Source organism: Leptodactylus fuscus, chromosome 5, assembly GCF_031893055.1.
Source record: "Leptodactylus fuscus isolate aLepFus1 chromosome 5, aLepFus1.hap2, whole genome shotgun sequence".
Lineage (NCBI taxonomy): Eukaryota > Metazoa > Chordata > Amphibia > Anura > Leptodactylidae > Leptodactylus > Leptodactylus fuscus.
Window position 1 is genome coordinate 174,708,991 of NC_134269.1, and position 27,997 is coordinate 174,736,987.

Sequence of the window (27,997 nt, forward strand, 5' to 3'; positions counted from 1 at the left end):
GCACTGCTTTACATACTAAACTTGTAAAATGTAGTCAGCACCTTTTTGGTAAGTGCCGCACAGTTACCTTTGCAGTTCACTAATGGACATATAAACCTTCCTGTCCATCTTATACGTCATACTAGTAATATAATGCAATAAACAAACTTCTAAACTGTGTATTAAAGAAAGTGGCTCCTGTTTATTGTACATGTCATTCAGTTTAAAGACAAGGAATCTTTGCAGCATTGCCTCCATCTCCATTATAACTCTCGGCACGCTCACAATTCCTCCCAAGTGCAGACAGTCTCCTTGCCCTTCCAGAGCCAGCTATCTGCCCGATTTGTACCATGACTCACAAACATGTCCCCATTCTCCTTTATATTTTCAAGTTTGTTATTCATTTTGTTTATTGCAAATTGTATTTTCTCAAACTAGACAGAAATAAAATGACATCATCAATATAACTGTGGAATTTCTAATCTCAGAAGACGTCTTCTGTCCCTTCATTCATTCATAGTGTTTATGGTCCTAGGGACAAAATGTGCCACACGCCTTTACTACCGACAAACACTCATAGAGGTGATGAATGTATAACCAATGTATATCCAGGACCCAGACACAAAATGTATATATACACTTTGGGGAAGGTAGCTCAGTAGCAGCAAAGGAGCGGACCCAAACAGTCAAGAAGGACACAAAATATGCAGCAAACTGGTTTATTTAGAAAAAAAATAAACCTTCACTTCAGGCACAAATGGGCAAAAACAAAATACAGCCTTAATTTCAGGCAAAATGCAAATTTCTGCTCGTCCGAGCGACTAACTATACAGAAATAATAACCTAACTATACACGTGGCTTACTATCAGCCACACGAAAAAAACAAACACAATTTGGTCTCACCGGACTCAGGGTTACAGGACAGACCTAGCCGCCTCCTCACTTCTTGGATCTGCCCTGAAGTGCAGGCTCTGCAACCATTTATGGGCCAGTAACAGACCCACACCTGGGTCTGAAGCCTATTCCAAACCCACACTGGACCACACATATGAGGAATTTGGGGCTGATATAGCAGGGCTCCAGCACTCTTCCTGTCATCTTCTCACAACACATACATGCCCTGGTTAGTATATGGTCAGGGGCAGCATGGTGGCCCAGTGGTTAGCACTGCAGCCTTGCAGCACTGGAGTCCTTGGTTTGAATCCTGCCAAGAACAACATCTGCAAGGAGTTTGTATGTTCTCCCTGTATTTGTGTGAATTTCCTCCCATTCTACAAAGACATACTGATAGGGAACATGCTCATCGTAAGCCCTATATGGGGCTCGCAATCTACAAAAAAAAAGAATATGGTCGCACTTCATTGTACTGTCCATTGTAATAAATACTGCAGTGCGGGATGTGCCACATGATGGATACCACCAGTGTTTGATGGACCCCATTGCTTTGCAATGTAGTCCCTTGGGTTGTGTTTTGGATTTTGTCATTTTGACATAAAGAATAGCTTTGTATTCCATCCAATAGGCTGAACAAAAGGTTTTTACAGCAAAGTTTACACTCCATCAGAGCCTAGGACCCTGAACATTAAAATGTATCTAAAACTCAACAGCCACATCCTAACTGAACCTATTACTACTGAGGGCTTTCTGAATTTCCATATGAAATTCATCCCTTTTCAACATTTTTATAATTACTTAAAGATGAATTCACAGTCAATCGTGATTTTGGCTTCTAAATCTATAGCAGATTAGATTACATAGAAGTCTATGGGGAGAGGAGGAGGAGTCCAGTGAGTGAGAAACCGGCACAGGCACAAGTTGTTATAGGAAATCGGATATCTATCTTCTTTAGCAGTTTTTCAGCAGGTATTGGCTATAGAGAGCAGTATAGATACAGGCAGGAGCAGAGCTGATAACAGAAGATAGACAGGCTTGATATATTACAGAGCTTCTTATAGTCAGCTGAACTATTCATTTATCAGAACAAAAATTAAAAGTTACACTTTAAAGGGTTTGTCCAGGACCTTAAGGTCTGATGATTTATCCATTACTATTGTAACAGTCAAGGTCCAACACCAATGGATACAGCCCTTCTCCAATTCAAGTGACTGAAAGTAGAGCACCGGTTGCAGTCACCACCACTACACTGTATGAATTGGACACTGTATACTGTGTATGGAGCTCTGTATACTGTAGTGATGACGCCTGGAACTGCAGCCCCTCACCTATTCACTTGAGTAAGAGCAGGGATGCTTTGGACCGTGTACCTAGTTTATGGTTTCCAGTGTCCAAAAACACTTCATCAGGATGGGGTCTAGGTGTCAGACTCTGACTGATTTGATACTCATGACCTATGCTGTAGATAGGTCATCAGTAAAATGTAAAGAGGTAACATATAAGAGATTAAAATGTAACAGATAATATTTATTCGGCATAGTGAACACTATGAAGATATGCAGAGATTAAGTTCACTAATACGTGTAAAGAATTAAATATGTATTCAACAAAAGAATCATCATAATGGCCAAAATTTACTATGTCCTTCCTGAGGATAATAAAAATTTGTTGTTCTATACTTTACAGTACAAGAGTAATTTTTGTGATTTGATATTCACAATTGTGTCTTTATATAGACATGTTTTATAGATATTTTTAAGCAAAAAAAATCTACACAATAGTTTTTACAATTAAAATGTATGCAGCTGTGAATAGATACATACTGCTCTCATGCTCCTCTCATACTATTCTCATACTACTTTCATACGCCTCTCATACTCTTCTAATTCTATTCTCATACTCCTCTCATACTCCTGCATACTCCCCTCATACTTCTCTCGTACTCCTCTCGTGCTTCTCTTATACGCCTCTCATACTCCTCTTATATTACTGTTATACTCCTTTCATACTACACTAATACTATTTTCATACTACTCTCATACTCCAGCATACTCTTCTCATACTCCCATCATACTCCTCTCATACTCCTCTCATACGCCTGAGTACTCCTGCATACTCCCCTCATACTTCTCTTGTACTCCTCTCATGCTTCTCTTATACGCCTCATACTCCTCTTATACCACTGTCATACTCCTCTCATACTACACTAATACTATTCTCATACTCCTGCATACGCTTCTCATACTCCCCTCATACTTCTCTCATACTCCTCTCATGCACCTCTCATACTCCTCGTATACTACTGTCATACTCCTCTAATACAATTCTCATACTCCTCTCATACTCCCCTCATACTACTCTCATACTCCTGCATACGCTTCTCATATGCCTCTCATACTACTCTCATACTCCAGCATACACTTCTCATACGCCTGTCATACTCCCCTCATACTCCTCTCATACTGCTCTCATACTCCCCTCATACTCCTCTCATACTGCTCTCATACTCCCCTTATACTCCTCTCATACTACTCTCATACTCCCCTAATACTCCTCTCATACTCCCCTCATATTCCCCTCATACTCCTCTCATACTGCTCTCATACTCCCCTCATACTCCTCTCATTTTACTTTTTGAGGACACAAGTGCTTATGTTTACTTGAACTGACTTTTCTCATACAGGAAACCTGAAATAAATACAGTATTTAAAAATATGGCTGGAAAATATGGATCACATTGTTGAAAGAATCCTTCTAGCCTCTGGCTATATATTTTCACTTAATGTTTGGTGTTTTTTTTGTTTTTTTCTAAAGGATCGGTTTCATGTTCTAATGAGATTTTACTGGAGATTTTAATTCTGTTTAGTGCTTTGCTTAGAGAGGTTTTTGAAGTAGTTCCTTAAAAATCTGTATACCGTACTGCAGAGGTTCAGTGGCGATGTGCATGAAGTTACTGACTAGTAATGATCTGAAGCAGATGTTTATTTGTGCTGTATATAGTAAGCCGCGTACATATACCTATAATTTAATATAGACTCTCGAAACCTAAAATATGAGCTGCGGTTTATTAACCCATTAGGGGTGTTTTACAGCCTAAATATTTTCTTTGGAGCGACATATCAAGTTTAGAGATTCTGTCTGAAGTCCTTTGCAGTTCTTATTTTGGAGAACCGTTGTTCTTGAACACATTAGAAGCTGGTGGTTGCTATTCTTCTTATCAAAGGGGTGTGTCTCTCTATAAAATGTGAGCTCTGATTGGACAGTGTCAGAGTACTGGACACACCCTCTGCTGGCAACACCCATTTTGTCAGGAAGAATAACAGAGGGACAACCCAACAGAGTCCTCGGAAACAGAACTATTTACTGAAACAATATGTCAGTATTGGTTCTTTTACAAGGTACATGTGGGATTATTTCTTATTTTAAACCATAAACAACTCAAAAACACATAAAAATTTTACAAATACTAAATTGTACAAATACTATCCGACTAAAGGAATGGAAATAAAATTATATATCCTACTACTATTATAAGTGTGAAAGTTTGTGTGTTTGGATGTTTGTGAGTTTGGATGTTTGTTCCTCAATCACGCTAAAACGCCTGGACGGATTTGCGTGCAATTTTCCACAAACATAGTTTTCCCTTAGGATTGAGTCACAGGCTACTTTTGGTGCCACTAAACAACATGGCTTCCTAGCAGGAGACTCACAAAAGCAGGACTCCTAGCCCCAGCTATAGACTCACACACACTGCCTGGCATTTCCTGCCTCAACCTGCCTGCACACTCCTTACTGTCACCTCAGGAGTAGCCCTCACTCTACTCACTCACATTTTACATATAGCTTTCCACTATATAACACATCACATTGTCTGTATCACGACATACACAATACAACACATCACATTGTCTGACACAATACAACACATCACATTGTCTGTATCACGACATAAACAATACAACACATCACATTGTCTGACACAATACAACACATCACATTGTCTGACACAATACAACACATCACATTGTCTGACACAAAACAACACATCACATTGTCTGACACAATACAACACATCACATTGTCTGTATCACGACATACACAATACAACACATCACATCACATTTGCTAGCCCACCAAACTTTTTAAAGCACTTTTACAGTTTCACACGTCTGTGTCCGCCCAATTCTCAAATCACTGCAGACGAAGTCGCGGGTAAAAGCTAGTGTAAAATAAATCCATCCTAGGACTTCTAAATATGTAGGTGTCTTCCACTGGAACCAATGTAGCTCCCTCCCTCCCTATGTATTTAGGGTATCATGAACTCAATGATTTATTGTGAATGAACAAAATGTCTCAGTGCCCAAACAATGGGAGGTTAGAGAAACAAAAGCCATTTTAATCATGACAAAAATACAGTGACATAAAATAAAGCACCCATCCCTGAACTTTTGTCTTTGTTGCATCAGTAATGCTATTAAAGCTGTCATTTGTCAGCCTACTAGAGGTATTTATGAAATCAATATACAGTCCTAGAGATTTATGGGCAAAGTCTGGGGACATTGTCTCAGTAGAAACCAGAATTAATAACATTTACAAGCAAAGTGTCATATAAAATAGATGGGTTTGGTCTTCTGTTTTCAGTGACATAATACTTAAGACAGAAGATATTTTTTTTTACTTACTTTTTATTCCATAGACTTTATAAGCTATTTAAAATCTTGTTATTAGGAAGGAAGTGTAAAGAACTTTTCGTATTTGCATGTGATGTATCCATGATATTTTAGTCATAGACTATATGGGGTCAGTTTATCATTCTGTTGGTTTTTTTGCACTTTTTTTCCATGCATGCACCTTATTTATTAATCATTTGCTCAATTTTTTTTAATGTTTTGCACCTAAGGCTGGGTTCACACTCAGGGCCGGCTCCAGGTTTTTATGGGCCCTTGGGCGACAGAGCCTCAGTGGGGCCCCCTTGTAAAGGAGGCGGGGGAGTCGAGACACTGTGCGTCGCAGATGAAGCGAGTGACGTCACGCAGGAGTGTGGCGTCACCAACGCCATACCTCCCAACTTCTGAAGAATAGAAAGAGAGGCAAAATGTCCAGCAATTTTAGCTCCACCCACTTTTATGTTGACTCCGCCCATTCTCATTCATTTATCATGTGCTCCCACACAGTATAATCCTCCTACAGTCACCCGTAAATTATATGCTCCCCCTCCATCTCTCCCCCAGTTTCATATACACCCTTGCTCTGCCCCCAGTTTCATGTCCCCCCCTCCATCTCTGTCCACAGTTTCATGCCGTTCTCCCCCTTCATCTGCCCACAGTTTCATGTCCCCCGTCTCTGCCCCATTGTCATGCTGTTCCATCCCCCATCTGCCCCAGTGTCATGCTGTTCTCCCCCCCCTTCATCTGCCCAGTTTCATGTCCCCCCCCGTCTCTGCCCCAGTGTCATACCGTTCTCTCCCCACCCCCTTCGTCTTCCCCAGTGTCATGCCGTTCCCCCCCTCCCCTTCATTTGCCCCCCAGTTTCATGGGCCCCTTTCATTATGTTCCACCTTAATATTTAATACAAAACAAACACTTACACTCACCTTCCATCGCTCCCACGTCGCTCCTCTCTCCATTCACATAGTTGTAGGCGCGATGACGTCATCACATCGCGCCTACACACGCAAGCCGGGCCGCAGCGTTAAAGCAGGAGCTGAGATCACAACTCCTGCTTTAATCGCCTATGTATTCAGCTCATCGGCGTCCGTTGGATGCCGATGACCTGAACTCGGGACAGGCAAGTACTGGGGCGGGCAAGTGCCGGGGGGCCGCCAGAGGTTCTGTGGGCCCTGGCACTTGCCCGACTATGCCGTGCGCTGACACCGGCCCTGTTCACGCCAGCGCTGGAACTCCATATGGAGATTTCGTTCCCCTTTCTGCTTGAAAAATGCACTTTTCGACTAAGACCCCACGTTGCGGAAACAGAGCTTTTTTTGTGGCAGATTTTGTTGCGGTTTTCTGAGCCAAAGCTAAAAATGGCTACAAAAGGAATGGGAGATATATAGGAATATATACTTGTATACTTCTCAATCAATTCCTGAAATTGGCTCAAAAAACCACAGCGAAATCTGCAACAAAAAAAGCTGCGTTTCCGCAAAGTGGGGTCTCATCCTTAGGGTGAAAACCCAGTGGACTCAATTATGGTCTATGCGATCCACGGGTATCCACTTTTGTAAGCAAATTAGGTTTCCGTTTGGACAGAAACTTTTTTTTTCCCCCTATGGGGAAATCCTACACAAACATTGGGAGAATATATAAACTCCTTGAAGATGTTGTCCTTGGCAGGATTCAAACCCAGGACTCCAACACTGCAAGACCACTGAGCCACCGGTCTGCCAACCAAACGGAAACCCGAACGCTGGTGTAAACCTAGCGTCCTACATCTTTTTTTCTAAACGGACTTGATGGTTTAAATAGTGCCCATGTGTTCACCTAATATAGTGTCTCACACTTCTTAAAAGGCTTCAACATTTTTGCACAAGCGCACTTCACTTATAGCTTGGCTTAAAAAATGTACCAAAATCTTTAGTGTTCTCTACCTACTGACTTGAAAAAAAAAATATTTATGGACCAGCCTGAATCATTTTGATGAATTTGTCACAAAAAAAGTGCTGAAGCCCTGGGTTCAAACCCTGCCAAGGACAACATCTGCAAGGAGTTTGTATGTTCTCCCTGTGTTTGTGTGGATTTCCTCCCATACTCCAAAAAGACATACTGGTAGGGAAAAAATGTACATTGTGAGCCCTATATGGGACTCACAATCCACATAAGAAAAAAAAAATTATCACAAGGGAAATTTTTAAAGTTTTTCTGGAGTGCTTGTTGACCTAACTTGCACCAAATTTATCAACTTTTGGACCTTGGTTGGTTAGGCACTGCAAGTCTAACACATATACCCTAAAATGTTGCTCCGTTTTCTTCGCCTCCTAGTGACTGGAGTGAGTTTGCAACAATTTTGAAAATTTTCAAGAAGTTGCAATTGAAAAATCTGGTGTACGCACAGCTAGACTGGCTAACCTGGCCCAATTTCCCACTAATTTCCCACTAATTTCTTCCAGTTTTAGATGCATTGGGAAAGTGATCCAAAAAATTGTTTGCAAAGGTCTTTATATCCTTTAAATAATTTATTCCGGCATCTCTCAAATATCTGGGATTTTTTTAAAGTTAATACTTGATCTCAGTTCACTGTCAGAGACGGCAAACCCATCCTGATTATGTTAAGGTGTCATAGATTCAGGGCTTGTTGAAAAAGCAAAGTTTGATGCCCTTCAAGTTAGACTACATGTCTGTATATAGGCCTTTCTTACATAAGATTACAACGATGTTGAGATACTATATCTGCTAATGATGATGGATGTGGTTGCATTGTGACCTAGCAGGTGCAGCAACCCAATAGCACATTCACACTACACTACATTCATACATCATTAGCGATGACTGTCACATTTGTGATCCTAATGTTGTGCAGCCTAAAGTCATCCTTTAGCCTAGTGCTTGTTACATCGGGCCACTGTCGGGACAGGATTTCACTCAATTCGGTGAATAAGATACTGAAAATGGAGGAAAATAAAGCAAACAACTTATGATCTTTGTGTCATTAATACATTTTGTAACATACTTTATTAACAAAGTTTAGTTCCTTTGTGTGAAATCCTGAATTTCCTTAATCAATCCTTTGCTTCTCTATTGTGTGATATAGCCTACTTGTCACTGTAAGAATAAAACTATCTTGTTATACCTCTGGCATTGTAAACATAGAAACTTGCTTCTGGTGCCATACACAGTAAGAAGCAATACGGAAGCAAAAAAAAGAATAAAGATATTCAGGATTTTACAGAAAGGAACCAAAATGTGTTTAAGTATATTACATAACTTATGAGTGACCTAAATACTGCCAGAAAATCAAAAGTTGTCCAAAAGTTTACTTACAGTATAACATAAAATGGAACATATTACAACATTTCATTATATGGGGATAATGTCACTCCCTAAAGAGAGACCACCTTCTCAGGCGTGTGGAGTCTTACAAAAAGCCATTTTAGCTCCACTGGGGGGGATTATGGGAAAATATTCAAATCAGTTTCCCAAGATGTAAATAGGGAAACAGTGCGTCTGTTTATGTAATAACTGGTCGGTCTAAGAAAGTATATCTGTATATATCAGAGAAGCTACTGCTTACCTTACAGTAGACCAGCAATGAAAATAATAAGTCTATGTCATATTTTATATTTTCCAGAGATCTAAGCGAAAACCAAATTCAAGGTCTCCCTAGAAAAGCCTTCCGTGGAATAACCGACGTAAAGAATCTGTAAGTATCGATAAGAAATACTCATTTGTGACAGTTTTAAAAAATTACTTAGGTTTAAGAACAATTTCTAGGCAGGAACTTGTATAAATGTGTAGGGTGCTCAATGAATTCTAATGACTTGGATCAATAAGACTTAACTTGTACAGAATGTAAATCAGATATCAAGATCTTCCCGGTAGCTGAGTGAAGGAACACGGCTAAACATCTTCATAGAGACATCAAAACCTTCCGTCAGTTATATTTATATTTCACATTATTGATGACAATATTGGGTTTTATAGATATTAACTCTCACCTTTCACTTTACTAAAAAGCCAGTCCTTTATCCATGTCTTCATTTGAAGTGTTGGAAATATTTTTATATAAGTTTTGGAAGAAAAACTTAGAGTAAAAAATAAAAAATGTTAAGGGATAAAAGTTTGTGTTTTATCAGATGCTGATCAAATAGTAGTCATCCCGATAATAAGTAAGGTTTATTGGAAAAAGTACAGCTAAAGAAGCATAAAGAAAAAGCAAAGAAAATAACATGTAATATTTCCCCAAGAGTGCCAAAATAGGCAATGAAAATCTAAACGCAAGAAATAACATTATTATAAAGGTTCTACATCTAACATTTAACTACCGTATATACTCGAGTATAAGCCTAATTTTTAAGCACAGTTTTTGTGCTGAAAAAGCCCCCCTGTCTTATACTCGAGTCAAGAAAAAAAAAAAAAAAAATATTTGGGTGGGGGGTGGTCTATGACCAGCCGCAATAGTAATGTATAGAATCTCCCATAATATAGTGGGGAAAAAAAAGCTTAAAAAAAAAAAATAATAATAAAAAAAATAAAGTTCTAAATCCCTCCTTTCCCTAGATTACATATAAAAGTAGAAAATGACTGTGAAACACATACACATTAGGTATCCCTGTGTCTGACAGTGCCCGGTCTACTGAATATAGGGGGGATCTGCAGATACCCTATATAGATACCCTATATTCAGCCAGACTGAATTCCAAGTGAGGGGAAAAAAACCCAATCCTCAAGCTCAGGGAAGGGGCAGACAGACAACCAAAACACCCCCTCCCCTTTCCCAGCCCCCAGCAACTACTGCACCCAAAAACTCCGACCATTTTAATTTTTGAAAAATTACCAGTAGCTGCTGCATTTCCCCCCTAGGCTTATACTCGAGTCAATAAGTTTTCCCAGTATTTTGTGGTAAATTAGGGGGGTCGGCTTATATTCGGGTCGGCTTATACTCGAGTATATACGGTAGTTTTCCTTCACCAGCATTGCTCAAAGGTGCAAATGGGAAAACCAGCGGGGAAGTAATCTCTCCATTTTAGGCCTAGATCACAGCTGTGTTGGTAATCTGTTCGGGGGTAGTTGGCATGGGGACCCCCCACCCGAACGGACTACGGAACGCATTGACAAGCAGTGTGCAGTGAAAGCTTACGGACCCCATAAATTATAATGGGGTCTGTGTGCTTTCCGCACTGTGTCCGCACGGAACATGCAGACGGGAAAGTAGTTACCGGATCTACTTTCCTGTCCGGATGTTCCATGCAGAGACTTCCCAGAACAGATTACCAACGCAGATGTGAACTAGGCCTTAACGTCTGGTCCCCTATTCTATTCCATGTCCGCACCAGCTGGACCAGAAGTGAAGCGGCTTAGTTGACCACTGGTCATTGGCCTCACCAGTCACGTGTTAATGCTGGTTCCCATTGAAGCAAGGATAGAATGGTTATACGGAAACTAATAATAATAATAAATTTTATTTATATAGCGCCAACATATTCCGCAGCGCAATGTGATTAAGTTTAGACAGTTATAAAAATGTGAGGCACAAGTACTGGGGCTCCAAATATAAGGCATATAAATAAGACTGTGGTTTTTACTAAGGATATCCTCAGCTCTGTAACAGTCCATTTCACTGGCCATTGGGAAAGCATAGGATCCTAACTGGATCATTCACTTAGTGTGAACCATATCTCATCATATTCTATAAAACCATCATTTATGTATTGAGCTCAATAAGATTTAGAAGACGGAGATTGGAGGTAAATATGTGGTAAGCGATAAACATAGTTGTTTGGTCTGTACCGAATGTGACTACCGATGTGCTTAGTACGTTGGAAAGGTTGTCAACAGGGTGTCTGTCCAATCCAATATGCCTTCCAAATCAAATATAGAGGCCTTCAATAGGAGCAGTGACATACATGTGTGGCCAAATAATAATGAAACAATGCAGAGAAAATAATCTATGGATAGGTAAATCAGCCTGCAAGTGCACAGGGGGGGGGGGGGGGGGGGGGAGTGTGACTTGTCAGATTTACAGACAGACAGCTGCCAGCACTTCAGCTCTCCTCTGGAAACACAGCGCAACAATGTCTCAGGAACCGTGAATAACATTCTCAGTCCCTTCCTTCATCACAGCTGTCTGTAGGCAAATCTCCTTTATCAGGCTCCTCCCCTAAAGCATTTCCAGGCTGAAAAGATGATTGTGTCTGCATTTCCTAATCGACCTCTGATTTGGAGGTGGAACCTGTGTGAACTGGCCCTTAAAGTTTATATGCACTTGTTGTAGCTGAATTGTGGTTGAAGCTGAAGCTCCATGTTGCAAAAACAGTGGCCAAACCACAGTACCTGCAAAGTGAATGCGATTCTGGCTAATCCCATCCACATATTGCAGAAAAAATCCGCTGGGAAAAATCAGCATTTTTAAGAACGCCCATGTTTTTTAAAATTGCAGCATGTCAATTATACCTACGGAAATGCTGGAACTTGACCTTCCCTATAGGTTTAATAACAAAAGAAAATCTGCAAAGTAACAGCAAAAATGCAATGAAAAACATGATGTGTTTCCGCTACATTTCTTTTTTTTTTTTTTTTTATTAACTGTTTTGCTATGTGGGGCAGTGGCCTAAGGGCCCGTTCACATCTGCGCCCAGTCTCTGTTCTGCAAGTTTCCGTTTCCTGCACAAAACAGGGCATTTGAATGGGTTTGAAAAGTGTCCGGCCGTGAGCGCCCATGAGCGTTTTATGCTCTCCGCGACCAAACCGTTTTTTTTAAACCGGACACAGAGTCAGACATGCAGTACTTTGTGTCCAGTTTAAAAAAAAACAGTTTCGCCAAGGAGAGCTCAAAATGCTCCCCGGCGCTCACGGCCGGACTCGTCATGATAGGATTCCGTCTTCTGCATGCAGAAGACGGAAACCTGATAACGGAGTCCAGACGCTGGTGTGAACCCTGCGTAAAGCTGCAATTAAAATAACCACTAGGTCTGTCATATAACAAGTTTGCTGCAATTAAAGTGCAATAGTTCAATTTCCCTATATACCCTCACATGTATACATATACCCTACAGCCACATGCATCACTATCATTCACTCTCACACATACACTCAGAATAATCACCTTTAATTCTGATTACCGTATATACTTGAGTATAAGCCGACCCGTATATAAGCCGAGGCCCCTAATTTTACAACAAAAAACTGGGAAAACTTACTGACTCGAGTATAAGCCGAGGGGGGAAATGCAGCAGCTACTGGAGAATTTAAAAAAATAAAATGGTCAGAGCTTTTGGGTGCAGTAGATGCTGGGTGCTGGGGAAGAGGAGGGGGTGTTTTGGTTGTCTGTCTGCCCCTTCCCTGAGCTTGAGGACTGGTTTTTTTTCCCCCACTTGGAACTCAGCCTGCTCCTATTAACCATTCCCAACGGAACAGGAACACTGCAGATCCCCTATACTCAGTAGACCGGGCACTGTCAGACACAGGGATACCTAATGTGTTTGTGTTTCACAGTCATTTTCTACTTTTATATGTATTCTAGGGAAAGGAGGGATTTAGAACTGTTATTTATTTCAATTTTTTTTTTTATTATATTTTTTTTAAAGCTTCTTTTTTCCCCCACTATTTTATGGGAGATTCTATACATTATTATTGACATAGACCCTCCCCCCCAAAAAAAATAATATTTTTTTTTTTTTGCTTTCCTCGAAAAACTATGCTGAAAAATTCAGCTTATGCTCGAGTATATCTGGTAATTCAGTGTGATTAAACCCGTGTTTAAAGGACCACAGGCAGCATAGGGTTAAAAACAGAGCTATGTCTGACTTTTATCAGTACTGCTGGTGCCAGGTCTGTGATCTCTTCTTCCTTCTACTGTAAGAGGACAGGCTGAGGAACGTCTATGTCTGAGGTGTGTCTATGCCTGTGAAGAAGGTGCTGATAGATTTAGTTCATGGGCAAACCGAACACCCCTTCCTGCATAGAAAGTCTTGCTGACTAACTCCTAGCACATGGCAGCCGAATGAGCCTCCTTAGGAATCAGAGGCCCAGGCACTTTTAAGTCAGTTAAGTACGTCACAGCTGTGTGAATTTGGTCTTACTGTACAGTATACTCAGTAAGCTTGGCACAGCCTTAGCGGAGGATGGTGGGCTGGCGAGGCCTGTGCTCCAGGTGCCGGGTTGCTGGAGTTGAAGTATACCAGTAAACCACTTTAGATTCAGAGCTAAAGCAGCAATCTGAATATCTCCACAGGTAAAGGAAAGCCTAATAACAGCTAATATTAGAGTCCTAGTTCCACTTATTCCATTATACGGTTACATAAGCATTGCTCTACAATAAAGTCAGACTTGGTTGTTCCCATTCTCTTCTGTCCCGAGTGTTTGATCTTCATTCCTCCGCCATAGATAGCTCCGTAGTAAATTCACTTGTTGAACGTCTCGCCAGGTCATGGATTTCAGGCTGTCAGAGGGCTTTTATCCTTCTACAAGTGGGCTGGTTTTAATTAAACTACTAAATAGCTTCATGACCACAGTGAACTCCAGAATCTATATCATTTTTATGACAGTCACTCTCTTCCCACTTTATTGATTTTCTCATTTGGTTCATTACAGTAAATTAAATGCAAACCTTTTACACGGAATTATTCTGGCTCTGATCTGAAACCGGAGGTCAGCATAAGCTATCTCTGCCAAGACGTATTATAATTGTAGCCTGATTGGGGGAGGGGGAAATGGAGGCTTAAAAAAAAAAACAACTTAGACTACTTCTCGGTGGAAGTCTGCCATTACACTTGATCTTCATTAATGCAATTTCCTCTTCAGAGTTGGGCAGATTCCAGGGCTTTCTATGACAGTGAAAGTGAGGAAGGACATTTGTGAAAACCATTCTAAGTGCGAAAAAAATCCTTAGAATGTAACAAATGAAAAGTTATTGTTTTTGCCACATCCAATGTGCTGTCAGGGATAAATACGACACCTCAAAGTCCTCCTTTTACTGAATAATAGAAAATCGATCGAAAGTTTCTTCATCATTTTAGCTTTAGCATTCAATACTTTGTAGTCATTACACCATAATTTTCGCCTATACATATCTGTATAAAACAAGAATTTAAGTTCCTTTCAGACTCTTCAAGTCATGCTCAGTGCCACATCATGTCATCTTCCAATGATACCTAGCGGCATAGACTGTAAAAATGTGGTATCTCGCTAGCAGCCCGCACCTTCGCTAACGTCAATGGGAGCCAGTAGACAATGGAGCTTTCTGCTTCTGGCCCCGTATTTTGTACTGGACGGGCACAGGAAGCAGCTCCATACAGCTGATCGGTCCGGGGGCTGGGTGTAGGATAGTCCATAGAGATGAGCGAGTAGTACTCGATCGAGTAGGTATTCGATCGAATACTACGGTATTTGAAATACTTGTACTCGATCGAGTACCACTCGCTGTTCGAATGTAAAAATTCGATGCAGAACCAGCATTGATTGGCCGAATGCTATACAGTCGGCCAATCAACACTGGTTCTTCTCCTACCTTTAGAAGTCTTCTCCGTGCAGCTTCCTCGCGACGTCTTCCGGCTCTGAATTCACTCTGCCAGACATCGGGCCTGGGCAGAGCCGACTGCGCATGTCTGCTTGTAGTGCGGGCATGCGCAGTCGGCTCTGCCCAGGCCGATGCCTGGCAAAATGAATTCAGAGCCGGAAGATGCCGCGGAGACGCTGCACGGAGAAGACTTCTCGGAGGATCCAGCCCGACCCTCACTCGTGGACTTGGTAAGTATAATTTGATCGAACGTTGCCTACCCCTGAAACGAGCATTTTCCCCCCATAGACTATAATAGGGTTCGATATTCGATTCAAGTAGTCGAATATTGAGGGGCTACTCGAAACGAATATCGAACCTTGAACATTTTACTGTTCACTCATCTCTAATAGTCCATAAAAAATATAAGCCCGGACAACCCCTTTACCTCTAAGCTCTGATGTCTAGTGCATCGCCCCAGTCAATGCGGAGGAGCGTTCTGTGGATTGCTGCGTCTAGTACATAGGAGTAGTGATCTTCCATAAGACTAAGGAGCATCAATGGCTCTCTATCAGTGACCGAGCCGCCATAGAAATACGCATCTATACATTTAGATTGGGCACTCAGAGTTGAATGAGCGAGTGTAAAGAAAGGCACAATGTCCATTCAGCGACGGTCCCCGAGACAGACGGTGCATTCCAAAGTTTTAACACTTTCAGAACCTCCTCAAGAGACTACGTAAGGAACAAAGGAGTCGTCTGAAAATGTTGCAGAAATATACATATATTAGCGTTGCGTAGACCTTGCTTTCCTTATCATCTTTGGCTCTAATGTTTAATAGTTTCCAGTAAAAAATATGACTTCTATCATTTCTATCTATTGTTTCTCTTGGGCCTGAAGCCCAGAAGAATAACAGATGGTTATCGGTCAAAAGAGTAACTAGGGAAACCAGGAAAGCTGCCCAAATTGCTATGGAGACAGTCATATATCTGTTCCCTGTTCTACTGCTCATTACATCAGCGTGCTCGGTCATGAAAAGGAGCTCTGAAATGTTTGCAGCATACAAAGAAGTCGCCATGTAATTACCAGTCGCCACAAACGCCATACATATCCATGTGCTGTCCCGCAAAGCCAAGATAGGGATAAAATGCTAATGTCTGCCAATATTAGAGGTGGCAGAAGACACATGATTAACACGTACAGATAACGCCGGCCATCGCCTATGTGTTATTACGGAACCAGGTGGCTGACCAGGACAATGTTATCTTACATGTTTAATGTCTTCCCACAAAGTGGAAAGGATTATACAATTCAATAGTAGGGTGATGATATACAATCTTCATACACAAAATACACAATGGCATGAATGATGGATCAAATGCTTGTAGGTGAATAGCAATCTATCTGCATCCATTATGACCCGTGCCAGCTTTCACTCCGGCATATTGAGATGATTCATAAGGGCTAATGGAGGCCCCTGACTGTCTTTTATGGCAAAGGGCGTTACATATAGAATAACTAAGGGTGCACGTAGGATAAAGAACAAAGAGGGTTTATGGAAGCAGAAGTAAAAAAGAAGCAAATTTACCTACAGCAGTCATCTATGAACATGTAGTATTACTGACCAAGGCACCTGCACAAGTACGGAAATGTATTACTGTACCTGCCATCACCACTACAGAGCTGAGTACATGGCTGCCAACCTTGAGATACGAGAAACTTCAGTTTAACTGGATTTATAGGAATTTTATTACAAAATCTTCAATGTCAAAATCAGAAGAATTTGTTTGACTCTAAGGCCCAGTTCACATGAGCGCAGGGATTTCCGTTTCGGAAACCTAATCAGCATAAAAAGCGGTTACCTAATTAAACCCGCGGACTCCATAGATTATAATAGGGTCCGTGTAGTTTCCGCACGAAAAATGCGGAGAGTAAAGTTGTTGTTTTTTTTTTTTACCCTGCACAAAATCGCAGGGCAGTGAAGGTCTTGTATCAAGGGTAAAGGAGCCAGCAAGCTTTGAAGATGCTTTTATTTGACCCATTTCTCGAAAGAAATCAAGTCCAAGCCATTAGAAATATATTTAGAAGTCATTTAGTTCTGTTTGTTGGTTTTTTTTTACGTAGTTTGCTTGAGACTATATCAAGTCACGTCAGGAATAGATACACTCCTTGGGTTGAGTAAAGTTAATCCATGAGGGAACAGATTCACTTTACCATTAGGCCTTTTTTTTTTCTTATAAGAAAGGCGAAAGAGAGAGTGCACTTTGTGACATGCTATGTGTATTGTATAGAAATACTACATCTTGCATGTCTCTAATGGTGCATCAGAGACTGGGTATGGCGAGTGGGTTTTCATTCTACAATATAGAGACTGTGTGATACTTTTGTTTTTCTTCTATCCTGTTAATGAATTGTAAATGACAATAAAGGAAAGATGTCTAAGATGTGTCTTAATAGGAGCACTGCAGATACCCTATATACAGCCAGGCTGAACTCCAAGTGGAGGGAGAAAAAACAGTCCTCAAGCTCAGGGAAGGGGCAGACAGACAACCAAAACACCCCTCCCCTTTCCCAGCACCCAAAAACTCCAACCATTTTAATTTTTGAAGTTTTCCAGTAGCTGCTGCATTTCCCCCCCTTGGCTTATACTCGAGTCAATAAGTTTTCCCAGTTTTTTTGTGGTAAAATTAGGGGGGTCGGCTTATACTCGAATATATACGGTATATATAGGGATGTCAAATATTGTTGAGAGAACTCTTGTGGCATCTGACAAATAAAATGGTGGTGATGGGGAATGTATTAAGATCAGTGTTGTAAATTCTGGTCTTAATATAATCCTTGCTGGTATTACATGCACCACAAATATTAAGAGTGTGACAATGTCTGTAGTTTATCGGTGTGCCAAACTGACCCCTGCATCACCTAGGAGTTGGTATAGATTTCAGGTATAATTTATATGATTCTTGCAGTAAATTTTAGTAAATATGTCATGTCATATGTCATATGTGATGACTCTGCCCATGCCTAGCTTCCAAAAAATAAAGTAAATATACTTCTCACAAGGTGTATAGTTTCTAGAGATTATAAACTTATGCTAGAACCGTCATTCCCAGGCACTGGCGGAGCACTGTTGTGCCCTACCTGGTGGAATTTCTTCAAGAGATTTTCCTAATAAGGAGAATGGAGGTCTTGGTGGCGAAGAATTCCCCCTCTAAATTTGATACTCTGTGGGAGCCTTGGGTGGTGTTCCAGGAATCGTCTAAGACCTCTTCTTTCTCTTCCTAAAACAAAGCTACCTTGCTATTTTTGTTTTGTATTGTCTCTCCTACTTCCTTAAAGGAGATTGCTGGTTGTTCTACCCTCACACTGTTACACCCCCCTCCTGTATTTCCCTGATTGTAATTTCCAATGCGTGTTCCTTTGTTTATTCTTCTCTTGCTACCTTAAAGGTATTCTACCATTAAAACATTTTTTTTTTGTGGATAAGACGTTGGAATAGCCTTTAGAAAGGCTATTCGTCTCTTACCTTTAGACGTGGTCTCCGCTGCGCCATTCCTTAGAAATACCGGTTTTTATCGGTATGCAAATGAGTTTTCTCGCAGCGATGAGGGCGGGCTTCAGCACTCAAACAGTGATGGGGCCGTCCCCACCGCTGCCAGAGAAGTGTCTCCAGCGCCGCCTCCTTCTTCGTCCACCGAGTCTTCTTCAATGTCTTCTTTCGGCGCAGGCTCGTAACTTCTAGAAGAGCAGAGCAGACTGCGCAGGCGCACAGGCCACGGGAAAATGGCCGCTAACAATACTGTGCAAGTGGCCATTTTCCCGTGACCTGTGCGCCTGCGCAGTCTTCTCTGCCCAAGGCCTAGAAGTTACGAGCCTGCACCGGAAGACATTGAAGATGACACTGCAGACGAAGAAGGAGGCGACGCTTGGAGACACTTCTCTGGCAGCGGTGGGGACGCCCTCATCACTGTTTGAGCGCTGGGGCCCGCCCCCATCGCTGCGAGAGAACTCATTTGCATACCGGTAAAAACTGGTATTTCTAAGAAACGGCGCAGCGGAGACCACGTCTAAAGGTAAGAGATGAATAGCCTTTCTAAAGGCTATTCTGACGTCTTATCCACAAAGAAAAAAAGGTTTTAATGGTAGAATCCCTCTAAGACACTGTGTTTATGGTCCCGTATATTTGGGCCTCTTGCACCTTTGCTATTGTTTTGTGCTCCATAGCGTTAGTTGGGGTTTTACCCCTGACTTCTTGGCATCTGCACAATTTGTTTGCACACATTATTTTTGTCTTTTTTTCCATTATATTTCAAAATCTTTAATAACCTTTGATTAAACTTATGCTTGATACAATGACATACATAGAATTTAACATACAGTGTAACCTTTAAACAGGTTCAGTATTTCTGAATGAGTAAAGTTCAGTTGTAGCCAGTACAGATAATCCACGTACACTATTTTACCGCTGCTCTAACATCTATTTGCAATCCCAGTGACCTTTTCTTTGTTCGGGGCTTGTGTTTGTTCTTCTTTGTGTTGTATATAAAGCATTGGGTATTGTTAGGTTGGGCTAAATAGAATGCTTGATTATCAAGGTTTTGTACATCTATTTTATAATGCGGAATAGTGACACCCTGGCTAATCCATACATATTTATAGCACAACCTCCACCTAGAGATCGCCTCAACAGAATGCAAACAAACAAACTTTTGTTAACTCCATTTCGCCTGCACCACAATATAACTTAGCAATGAGTAGGTCATTTTTTTTCCCATGAACCGTTACCTTCCTGGTTAAAGTTGCATTACATAGTCAATACCCCTTTCTAATGGCCAAGATCACACATAACTATGATCTCAACCATTTAACCCCTTAAATGTTGTGGTTAATAGCAGCAGTGGGGTTATTTTTTGTTTGTTTTTTATGTAGAATGTGAACCCCATACATTTATTTTTCCTACCGGTATGTTTTTGTAGAATGGGAGGAATTCCACGCAAACACAGGGAGAACATACAAACTCCTTACAGATGTTGTTCCTGGTGGGATTCGAACCCAGGACTCCAGTGCTGCAAGGTTGCATTGCTAACCACTGAGCCACCGTGGTTTAAAGGGGCTCTATCAGCAAAACTATGCTGATAGAGCTCCACATATGCGTGAATAGCCTTTAAAAAGGCTATTCAGGCACTGCTAAAGTTATATTAAACTACCCCCCCCTCCCCCGTTTTAAAATAAAGCTTTAAAAAAGAATATGTTAAACTTATCTATCGTGCACGATGGGGGGGCATTCAGGGGCCGACGTCATCTTCAGACACGCCTCCTCTCCAGCGATGTCTTCGGGTCCCGTCTTCCTCCAGCGCTCGCAAACTACCATTGATAAAAAATGGCGCGGGTGCATGCGCAGTAGCATGCTGCTACTACTACTACTGCTGCTGCTACTGCGCATGCACCCGTGCCATTTTTTTTTATCAATGGTAGTACGCGAGCGCCGGAGGAAGACGGGACTCGAAGACATCGCTGGAAGAGGAGGCGTGGCTGAAGATGATGTCAGACCCTGAATGCCCGCCCACTGTCCATGATAGTTTAATATAACTTTAGCGGTGCCTGAATAGCCTTTTTAAAGGCTATTCACGCATATGTGGGGCTCTATCAGCATAATTTTGCTGATAGAGCCCCTTTAATTGAGGGAGGGGGTATGTTATAGAGCTTGGAATACTACAACACAAAAACACATGGAAAAAACTGCAAGTTTGCTAACTTTTCCAATTCGTGAAAAAACAAAACAAACTGGGCTTATCCAGTGCACTGTATATACCCTAAATTGGAGTCATACAAATCGCCAAGTGACTACAGTGATAGAAAGATCAAGTTATGGCTTAGGACCATATTAGACCCACTAACTTTAGGCTGCGGGGCCCAGCGTAGTATAAACAAGATTTTACAGTACCAATCTAATCCAATTCGCACATTGCAGAAAAATATGTGCAGTGGATACTCTGCGATTTCAAAGACTGCCGAATTTTTGGAAATTGCAGCATGTGAATTATACCTACGGTAATGGTTTTTCCTATCCTTATAATTGAAGTGGAAAGTCCTTCTTGAGAAGGAAAACTTGATATTCATCACCCTATGTAATAAGGGCTATGCTGCTGGCAAATAGTGAATGTGCATGCCAGAGGAACCATCTCTTCAGCGATGAGTTCTCCTGCATGTGCTGCAGAACAAACGCTGATCGGTGTATTATGTTGTCGATCAATGCTCGTTCAGGTCTAATACAGACGCTACTGAATGCAGAGTAAAAAATAAATCTTTTGGGCCTTAATGGGTTAAATAGAAAATATTACTGGAGGGTATTAGCTGTTAAGGTTAAAAAAAGGACATGGCATAGTGGATACGTTTTCTACACCATCTCTAAATATATTTGCTGTAAGAATTATTTCCATAAAAGAATTCACGTACTCTTATGGAAACTGCCTTCCTCTTTTTTTATGTAGGGTGATATGAACCAGACTTAATGTCTGTACTGAATATGTATCACCAGATGAAGTCGGGATCAGCGCGGTCTAAATCATTGAGACATTTAACCGTTAATTAAAAATTAGAATAATTGGCACATACAGTATATCGTTTTCTGGGAATACAAGATATGTACAATGCCCAAAACTGAAAGAATCATCAACGTAGCTGTAGGGTTAACAATATATCCCATACCAGATCGTAGGAAGACTTGGTTGGGGATTCTTTCTTCTGAAAACTCTTTAGGGTTTTTTTAATTAACTTTTATACATTTGCTATTGCGCACACCCCTTTACTCAACATTTAATAGGAGATGCAAATATACATTTTCCCTTCTATAATGAGACCAATTCTGGGCTGTAGATAGAAATACTACAGTAGGGAAAAGTGACTGCTATAATAAGAAAACATAATATTTATATGTGGTCGCAGCATGGCAGGAATAAGTGTTCTGAGACCATATTTACCCTAAGTTATTAAAGTTCTTGCTACATTTATCTTTCTATAATGTATCATTGCCGGTTTGTTGATAAACGTTCTACCAGAAATCCCACAGATTTAGAATTCCTTATTCCAAACTGAAAAATGTTCATACCCTTAAATATTCATAAGGTTCTTGGTCCTAGCATTCAGATTTATAGGACACATTACTCTAAGCAAATCCTACCAAAAAGCAGAAAAAGTAGTAACAATATGTTATACAGTACTACAAAAAGTTTCCAAATAAACTATGGGTCCCTAATATCATAGTTTTACCCAATAATTTCTTGAACAGTGTTACACATTTGTGTAATTTACAGGAATATGTATGTGATAAAAATCAAACTGTTAGGCAATTGCAGGACATTTCCCCAGTAGCTGCTGAACCCTGCAGGAAGGGGTACAAGAGACAGTGAGCCCTGGTTTGAAACCCCCCACTGTCCCTTCCTACTTGCCAGTCCTATCCTAACTGATAGGCGACAACTTGGAGACGATCCCTTCCTATATATGTGACACAAAAAACGCAGACAAGATAACAACAACAAAGGGAAGTCAGCAAGCCAGGGTTCGGTAAAAGTCGAGCAATGCAGTGTCAAATGGTAGTCCAAAAGAATAGTCAATAGGGAAAGCTAGAGTTCAAGAATCAGAATACAAGAATAAACAGTAAGAGAAAAAGCCAGCACGCACAAAGCAATAGCAAGCATAAAAGTGAATGTGAGCCAAGAATAAATAGGGAGGAAGAATCCGCCCTGAACCTGACAGGAAGGTAGGCTGTCAATAACAGGGCAAAACAAAACTTAACTCTTAGAGGAGCAGAGGGAATTGAAGATGAAGGCGACGGGTGTGGTGGAAAATCAATTAACAAGGTGAAGGAATAGTACGGTGTTCAGACAATGCAACCAAAAACTCTAAGCAAGTTATCAAACTGCACACGCCTCCTGCGCCTGAAGTTGCGAGCAGAGGGCGGCGCAGAGACCAGAACAGGCAGAGATGTTACACAAAAACAACAGCATTTTGTACGCCACTCTTAATATAGGCACCAAATGACGCAGGGAGCAATATATTTATTCAGCTTCTTCTCAAATCAGACGCACACCCATGCCCCAGAATGGCACTTTCTGCCCTGCCCCTCTCACATTCACACAGTGTGGTGAGACTGGCACAGAACAAGGCACACATTTGGAGCAAGAAAGGGCTTTATATCAAATGAGTGCCAAACTATCACTCCTTTATGCCAGAAACCCCCAATAGCCATTACGTGTAAAAATGAATTGGCTAGTGAGTGGATGCCCTCTATTAAATGAGTCGTCTCCAAAATGGGTTGGGTTCTGTTGACACTCACTTTAAGCTTCAAAATGGCATGCCAATATGAAAAGGCACCTCGCATTCTGACACTTGAACTGGAACGTAACAAGATTAAACAGATCTTGTAAACAGATTTTGCAAACATTTTGGGTATAGGTTAACCATGCACTTGGATTTGCCACCCATTACCCATTATTATACTGTGGGGTCTATTCATACCCCAAAGTGTAAATATATGGAATCCCAAGGAAGATGTGAGCACCTCTACTGGGCATTGGGGGATGTCTTTTTCTGTGGAATACTGTAAAAATTTTGGAAAGTGAACGTATCTGTGAGATGCTTTTAATGCCTCCAACATGGGGTTTAGCATGCGTTATATAGCCGAAAGACTCAGTTTATTATCCTTGGACTGAGTAAGGGGATATCCACTTATCCTCTCCATTAACTACTATATAACCAATGCCAAATTTTGGAGTAAGGGTATGTTCACATGACGGAAAATGGATTCCGTGTGTGAACATACCGTGAGGCTAGCCACAACAGAATGCCGATACAGTGCTCGGCATCCGGTTGCAGCATCCTGCTCCGGATTAGGCCCGAATCAATGGGCCTAATCGGGAGGGAGTCTCGCACCACTGACACCGCGGCTGAGTCTGATAGGTCATCTCACTTCTTTTTTTGCTACTAGCTAGCGGAAAAAAGAAGCGAGCAGCTCCCATTGAAATCAAATAAAGTCAATGGGAGCCGTTTTGGCAGGCGAATTTTGAGGCGGATTCCTCATCAAAATCTGCTGCCAAAAAACTCTGTGTGAACATACCCTAAGACTTTCCAACCCTTGGATTCTATATTGCATTACATATCATAGCTCCCCTTCACTTATCTGAGTGTAGTACATTTACACTCAACTCATTTTGGGGGAAAAAAATGCATCTTAGGCCCGCTTCATATTTGCGTTCGGCAAATCCATTCGAAATCAGTATTTGAAATCTTCAAACACTGATTTTGAACTGTCCGAATTAAAACCCTTTGATTTCAATGGGTTTTAAAAGTAATCCGCATGTATCAGTGTGTGCCATTTCCGTCTGATTTCCGTTTTTTTTTGTGCAGAGAGAATTTTAGAACTTGCATGACTTTGTCTACGTACTGAAAATCAGGATTCCAGACTGAAAGCAACCAATCCGTTTGTTTTAAACATTGAGGTCTATGGAAAACGGATTATAATGGATAGCAATCAATTTTTGTCCATTTTGCAATCCGATTTTCCCTCTGCGAATGAAGAAGGGGTAAGAAAAAAAAAAGTTTGTTTAAAAAGGGACAGTCAGTTTTTTGAACAGACACCCATTGACTAATCAGGGCGGGTTCACACTTGCGCCCGGTCTCCGCTTTCAGGTTTCCGTCTTCTGCTCGAGAATCTGGACCAGAGACAGAAACCAGCAGTCAGTTTTCAAACCCATTCATTTTAATGGGTTTGCAAAGTGTCTGCCCGTGAGTGTCTTCTGCTCTCTGCGGTGAAATCATTTTTTTTAACCGGATACAAAGTCGGACATGCAGGACTTTGTGTCTGGTTAAAAAAAAAAAACGGTTTTGCTGCAGAGACCAGAAGACACTCACGGGCAGACGTGTGTTATACGAACATGCCATTGAACTCAATGGCTAACTACATTTTACACGTGTATTTTTACACGTGTAAAATGTACAGATTACACCGAACGTAAACAGAATAGACGGAGCGTAAACTCCGTGTGAAGGGGCCCTTATTCCCACCATTTGTTCCCTTATTTTGGCCATTCTGCAGCAGGTGTGTCCTCTGCTAAGAGGCTTGCTATAGAGGAATTAGATTTAGAAGAACTGGTGGTGCTGCTGATGTCAAATCAAAGGTCAGAGCACAATGACAAGGATAAAGGGAAGTCTCTGTAAGAGAATTAGAGGGCGGTATCAGTTATTGTCATTTGTTTAGTTAAGACTAAAAAGGAAGAAGCAAAGGGCATTTTCTGAAAGAAAGACAAGATAGAGGAGACTTAAATGTAGATTTGAAAAAATAAATCCAATAGTCTTTTGCAGAAATAAAGTAGAATTATTAACATTTTGGGATTTTAAAAAGTGTAGTTAAAAATTGTAAAATCTTCTGTATAAAAGTATGTGTCTGGTCTGTACCGAATGTTCTCTGGAATCAGTATTTGTAAAACCAGGAGTACATACTTGTATAAAGCACAGAACAGGTACAAATCTTTCTGCGATGCTTATTCCCTGTGCAGGTTCCACAGGTACTGATTTTGGCTACTTCTACGAATTACTGACCGTGCGAAAGTGACCTATATATAGAGATGTGGGGAAAACAAAAATATCACCCTCTTTGAATTCAATGGTTTTATGGCGAAGGACATTGGGAAAATATAGCACAGATGAAAAACAACACATGACATACTGCACTCTGTCATTATTTAACAAAAACTGGCCCAAAATACAGAAGTGGTTTTATTTTTATATATAGTGCCATTATTTCTATAGTGCTGTACATTTGTGAAGGGGTTTACATACATAGTACAAATACAAGTATAAAAAACCACACAAAACTAACAATATGACTCGTCTGATACAAGCAGGAAATAGATCCCTGCTCATAGACTTACAATCTATAGGTAAAGGTAAGTGGACACAATGAGGCAAATGTATTAGGCTGGTGTATGCCAGTCTTAATAAATGGCCTGACTGGCATGGGGATCGGGAATCTAACAAGGGGCTTTGCCAGAAAACCGCGGTGACTTATAATAAATCAGTCGGCCCAAGGTGTCCTGTCTTGTTACGGCCACATTCGCACAATGTGGCGGGCAGGGTGTGGTTCGAGGTTTGTGGTGCATGTTTGGCACAAGAAAGTGTCTTGCGTTAGATTTGCACCTCAGTATCATCTGTAGAGGTAACAATGAATTTTCCCCAAAAGATGAGGTTGCTCGTGTGACGGCAGAGCAGCAGTGGGGTTACTGTGTGTTGTATGCTACTGCAGAAGTACGCTTGAAAGTTGTGATTGTCAGGGTAGTGAGTTCAACATTATGAAGGGTATGCATGAGAAATCTTGAAGGTGGTTGGTTGGGATTAGGAGAGGGGAGAGGCTAATGAATAAGAAGGGAAGAGGTGGAGTAATTGTGCAGTGGATTGGAGGGGAGCAAGAGAATTAGCTGGGAGGCCACAGTGAAGGATGTTGTAGTAGTCTAGATGGGTGATAAGAGCATGGAATAGAATTTTTGTAAACTTTGGGGGCGAGGAAGGAACAGATATAAAAGATGTTGTACAGTATATGGCAACACGTAGAAGAGTTTGAATATGTAGCTTGAAAACCAAAGCAGAATCACGGATGTGAGACTAGTGAGAGAAAGAAGCCATCAACTATGATTGACAGGTCAAGTAGGGGGATTGAATGAGATGGGGGAAAGATGAAGGGTTATAAGGCCAAGAGAAAACGTCTTCTTTCTAAACATTAAATAGCATTATGGCTTAAAAGGAGTCTATCACCGCACCTATCCCATGTAAACCACTGGTATAGTAATGGACATACCGTGAATACAGTTTTAATACTGCTATTACAATTGGCCAGTGTACAGCATTCAGCCAATCACCACTGGTTCTGCCGGAGGCTCGTTTGTGAGGAGGCGGAGTCTAAGATTGGACCACAGCAGTCTCCATTGTGGTCCGCTCTTAGACTCCGCCTCATCACAGACGAGCCTCTGGCAGAACCAGCGTTGATTGGCCGAATGCTGTACACTGTATAGCATTCGGCCAATGAACGCTGGTCAGTGCATTCCTATGAGAAAAAGTCAGTTCCCGCATGAACACAAGCTGCCAGCTCTCCCGACTAGCAAGGACGAGCCTGCTGCAGAACCAGCGTTGATTGGCCGAATGCTTTACAGTGTATAGCATTCGGCAAATCAACGCTGGTTCTGAATCAAATCTTTACTGCGAATAGCGGTAGTATTCGAACGAGTACGAGTATTTCGAATACCGTAGTATTCGTTTGAATACCTACTTGATCGAATACCACTCGCTCATCTCTACTGGTTACCTTTTACCTCTATATAGCAATCATAAATTAGTTTGATAACATTGTACTTAAAGGCTTAAAGGGGTTCTCCCCCCCCCCATTGTGTTTCGATATTGATGACATTGCCAAAAGATTCACTAATCAGCTGATATGGCTTCCTCCAAGTGTCAGAAGCTGCAGAGAAGAACCAGAGCTACAGGCTCCTCCTGCTGTATAGTGGTGGTGTTGGGGTACTGCAGCTCTGATACTATTATGAGGAGCAGAGCTGCTTTTGGTCCTATGTGTAGCCCAGTGGCTTCTGGAGGCAGCAGGATTAGTTGATTGGTGTGGTGTTCATGTGTTGGACCACTACAAAAAATGGAAAAGTGAAATTTTTTTAACACAACTTTTTGGAGCAAATGGGCATTCTCCAAAACAGCACCACTTTTGTGAAAAAAACAGTTGTGCCTTTTTTTTTTTTTTAGGAAGTTTCTTCCAAATGTACGGAGTTTTTTTCATGAAAGAGAAAAAAAAAGTCAAAGGTTGTACCCCGGCTTCTGCAAATGCTTACGATTTATTGATAATTATTGCGCTTCTCCCAGATTTGCAGTTGTTTCAAGCAGCATGTCTACATGGCGGCCAAAACTTAGCAGTCAACTGGA

General features: G+C 41.2%; 1 protein-coding gene across 1 annotated transcript in view; it reads left to right on the top strand.

The window, feature by feature from the left end:
* Positions 1–27,997, top strand: part of SLIT3 (slit guidance ligand 3) — a 394,890-nt gene that overhangs the window by 223,834 nt on the left and 143,059 nt on the right. The window contains 1 exon segment of the mRNA XM_075274737.1: positions 9,161–9,232. Within this exon segment, the coding sequence (XP_075130838.1) occupies positions 9,161–9,232 (72 nt within the window).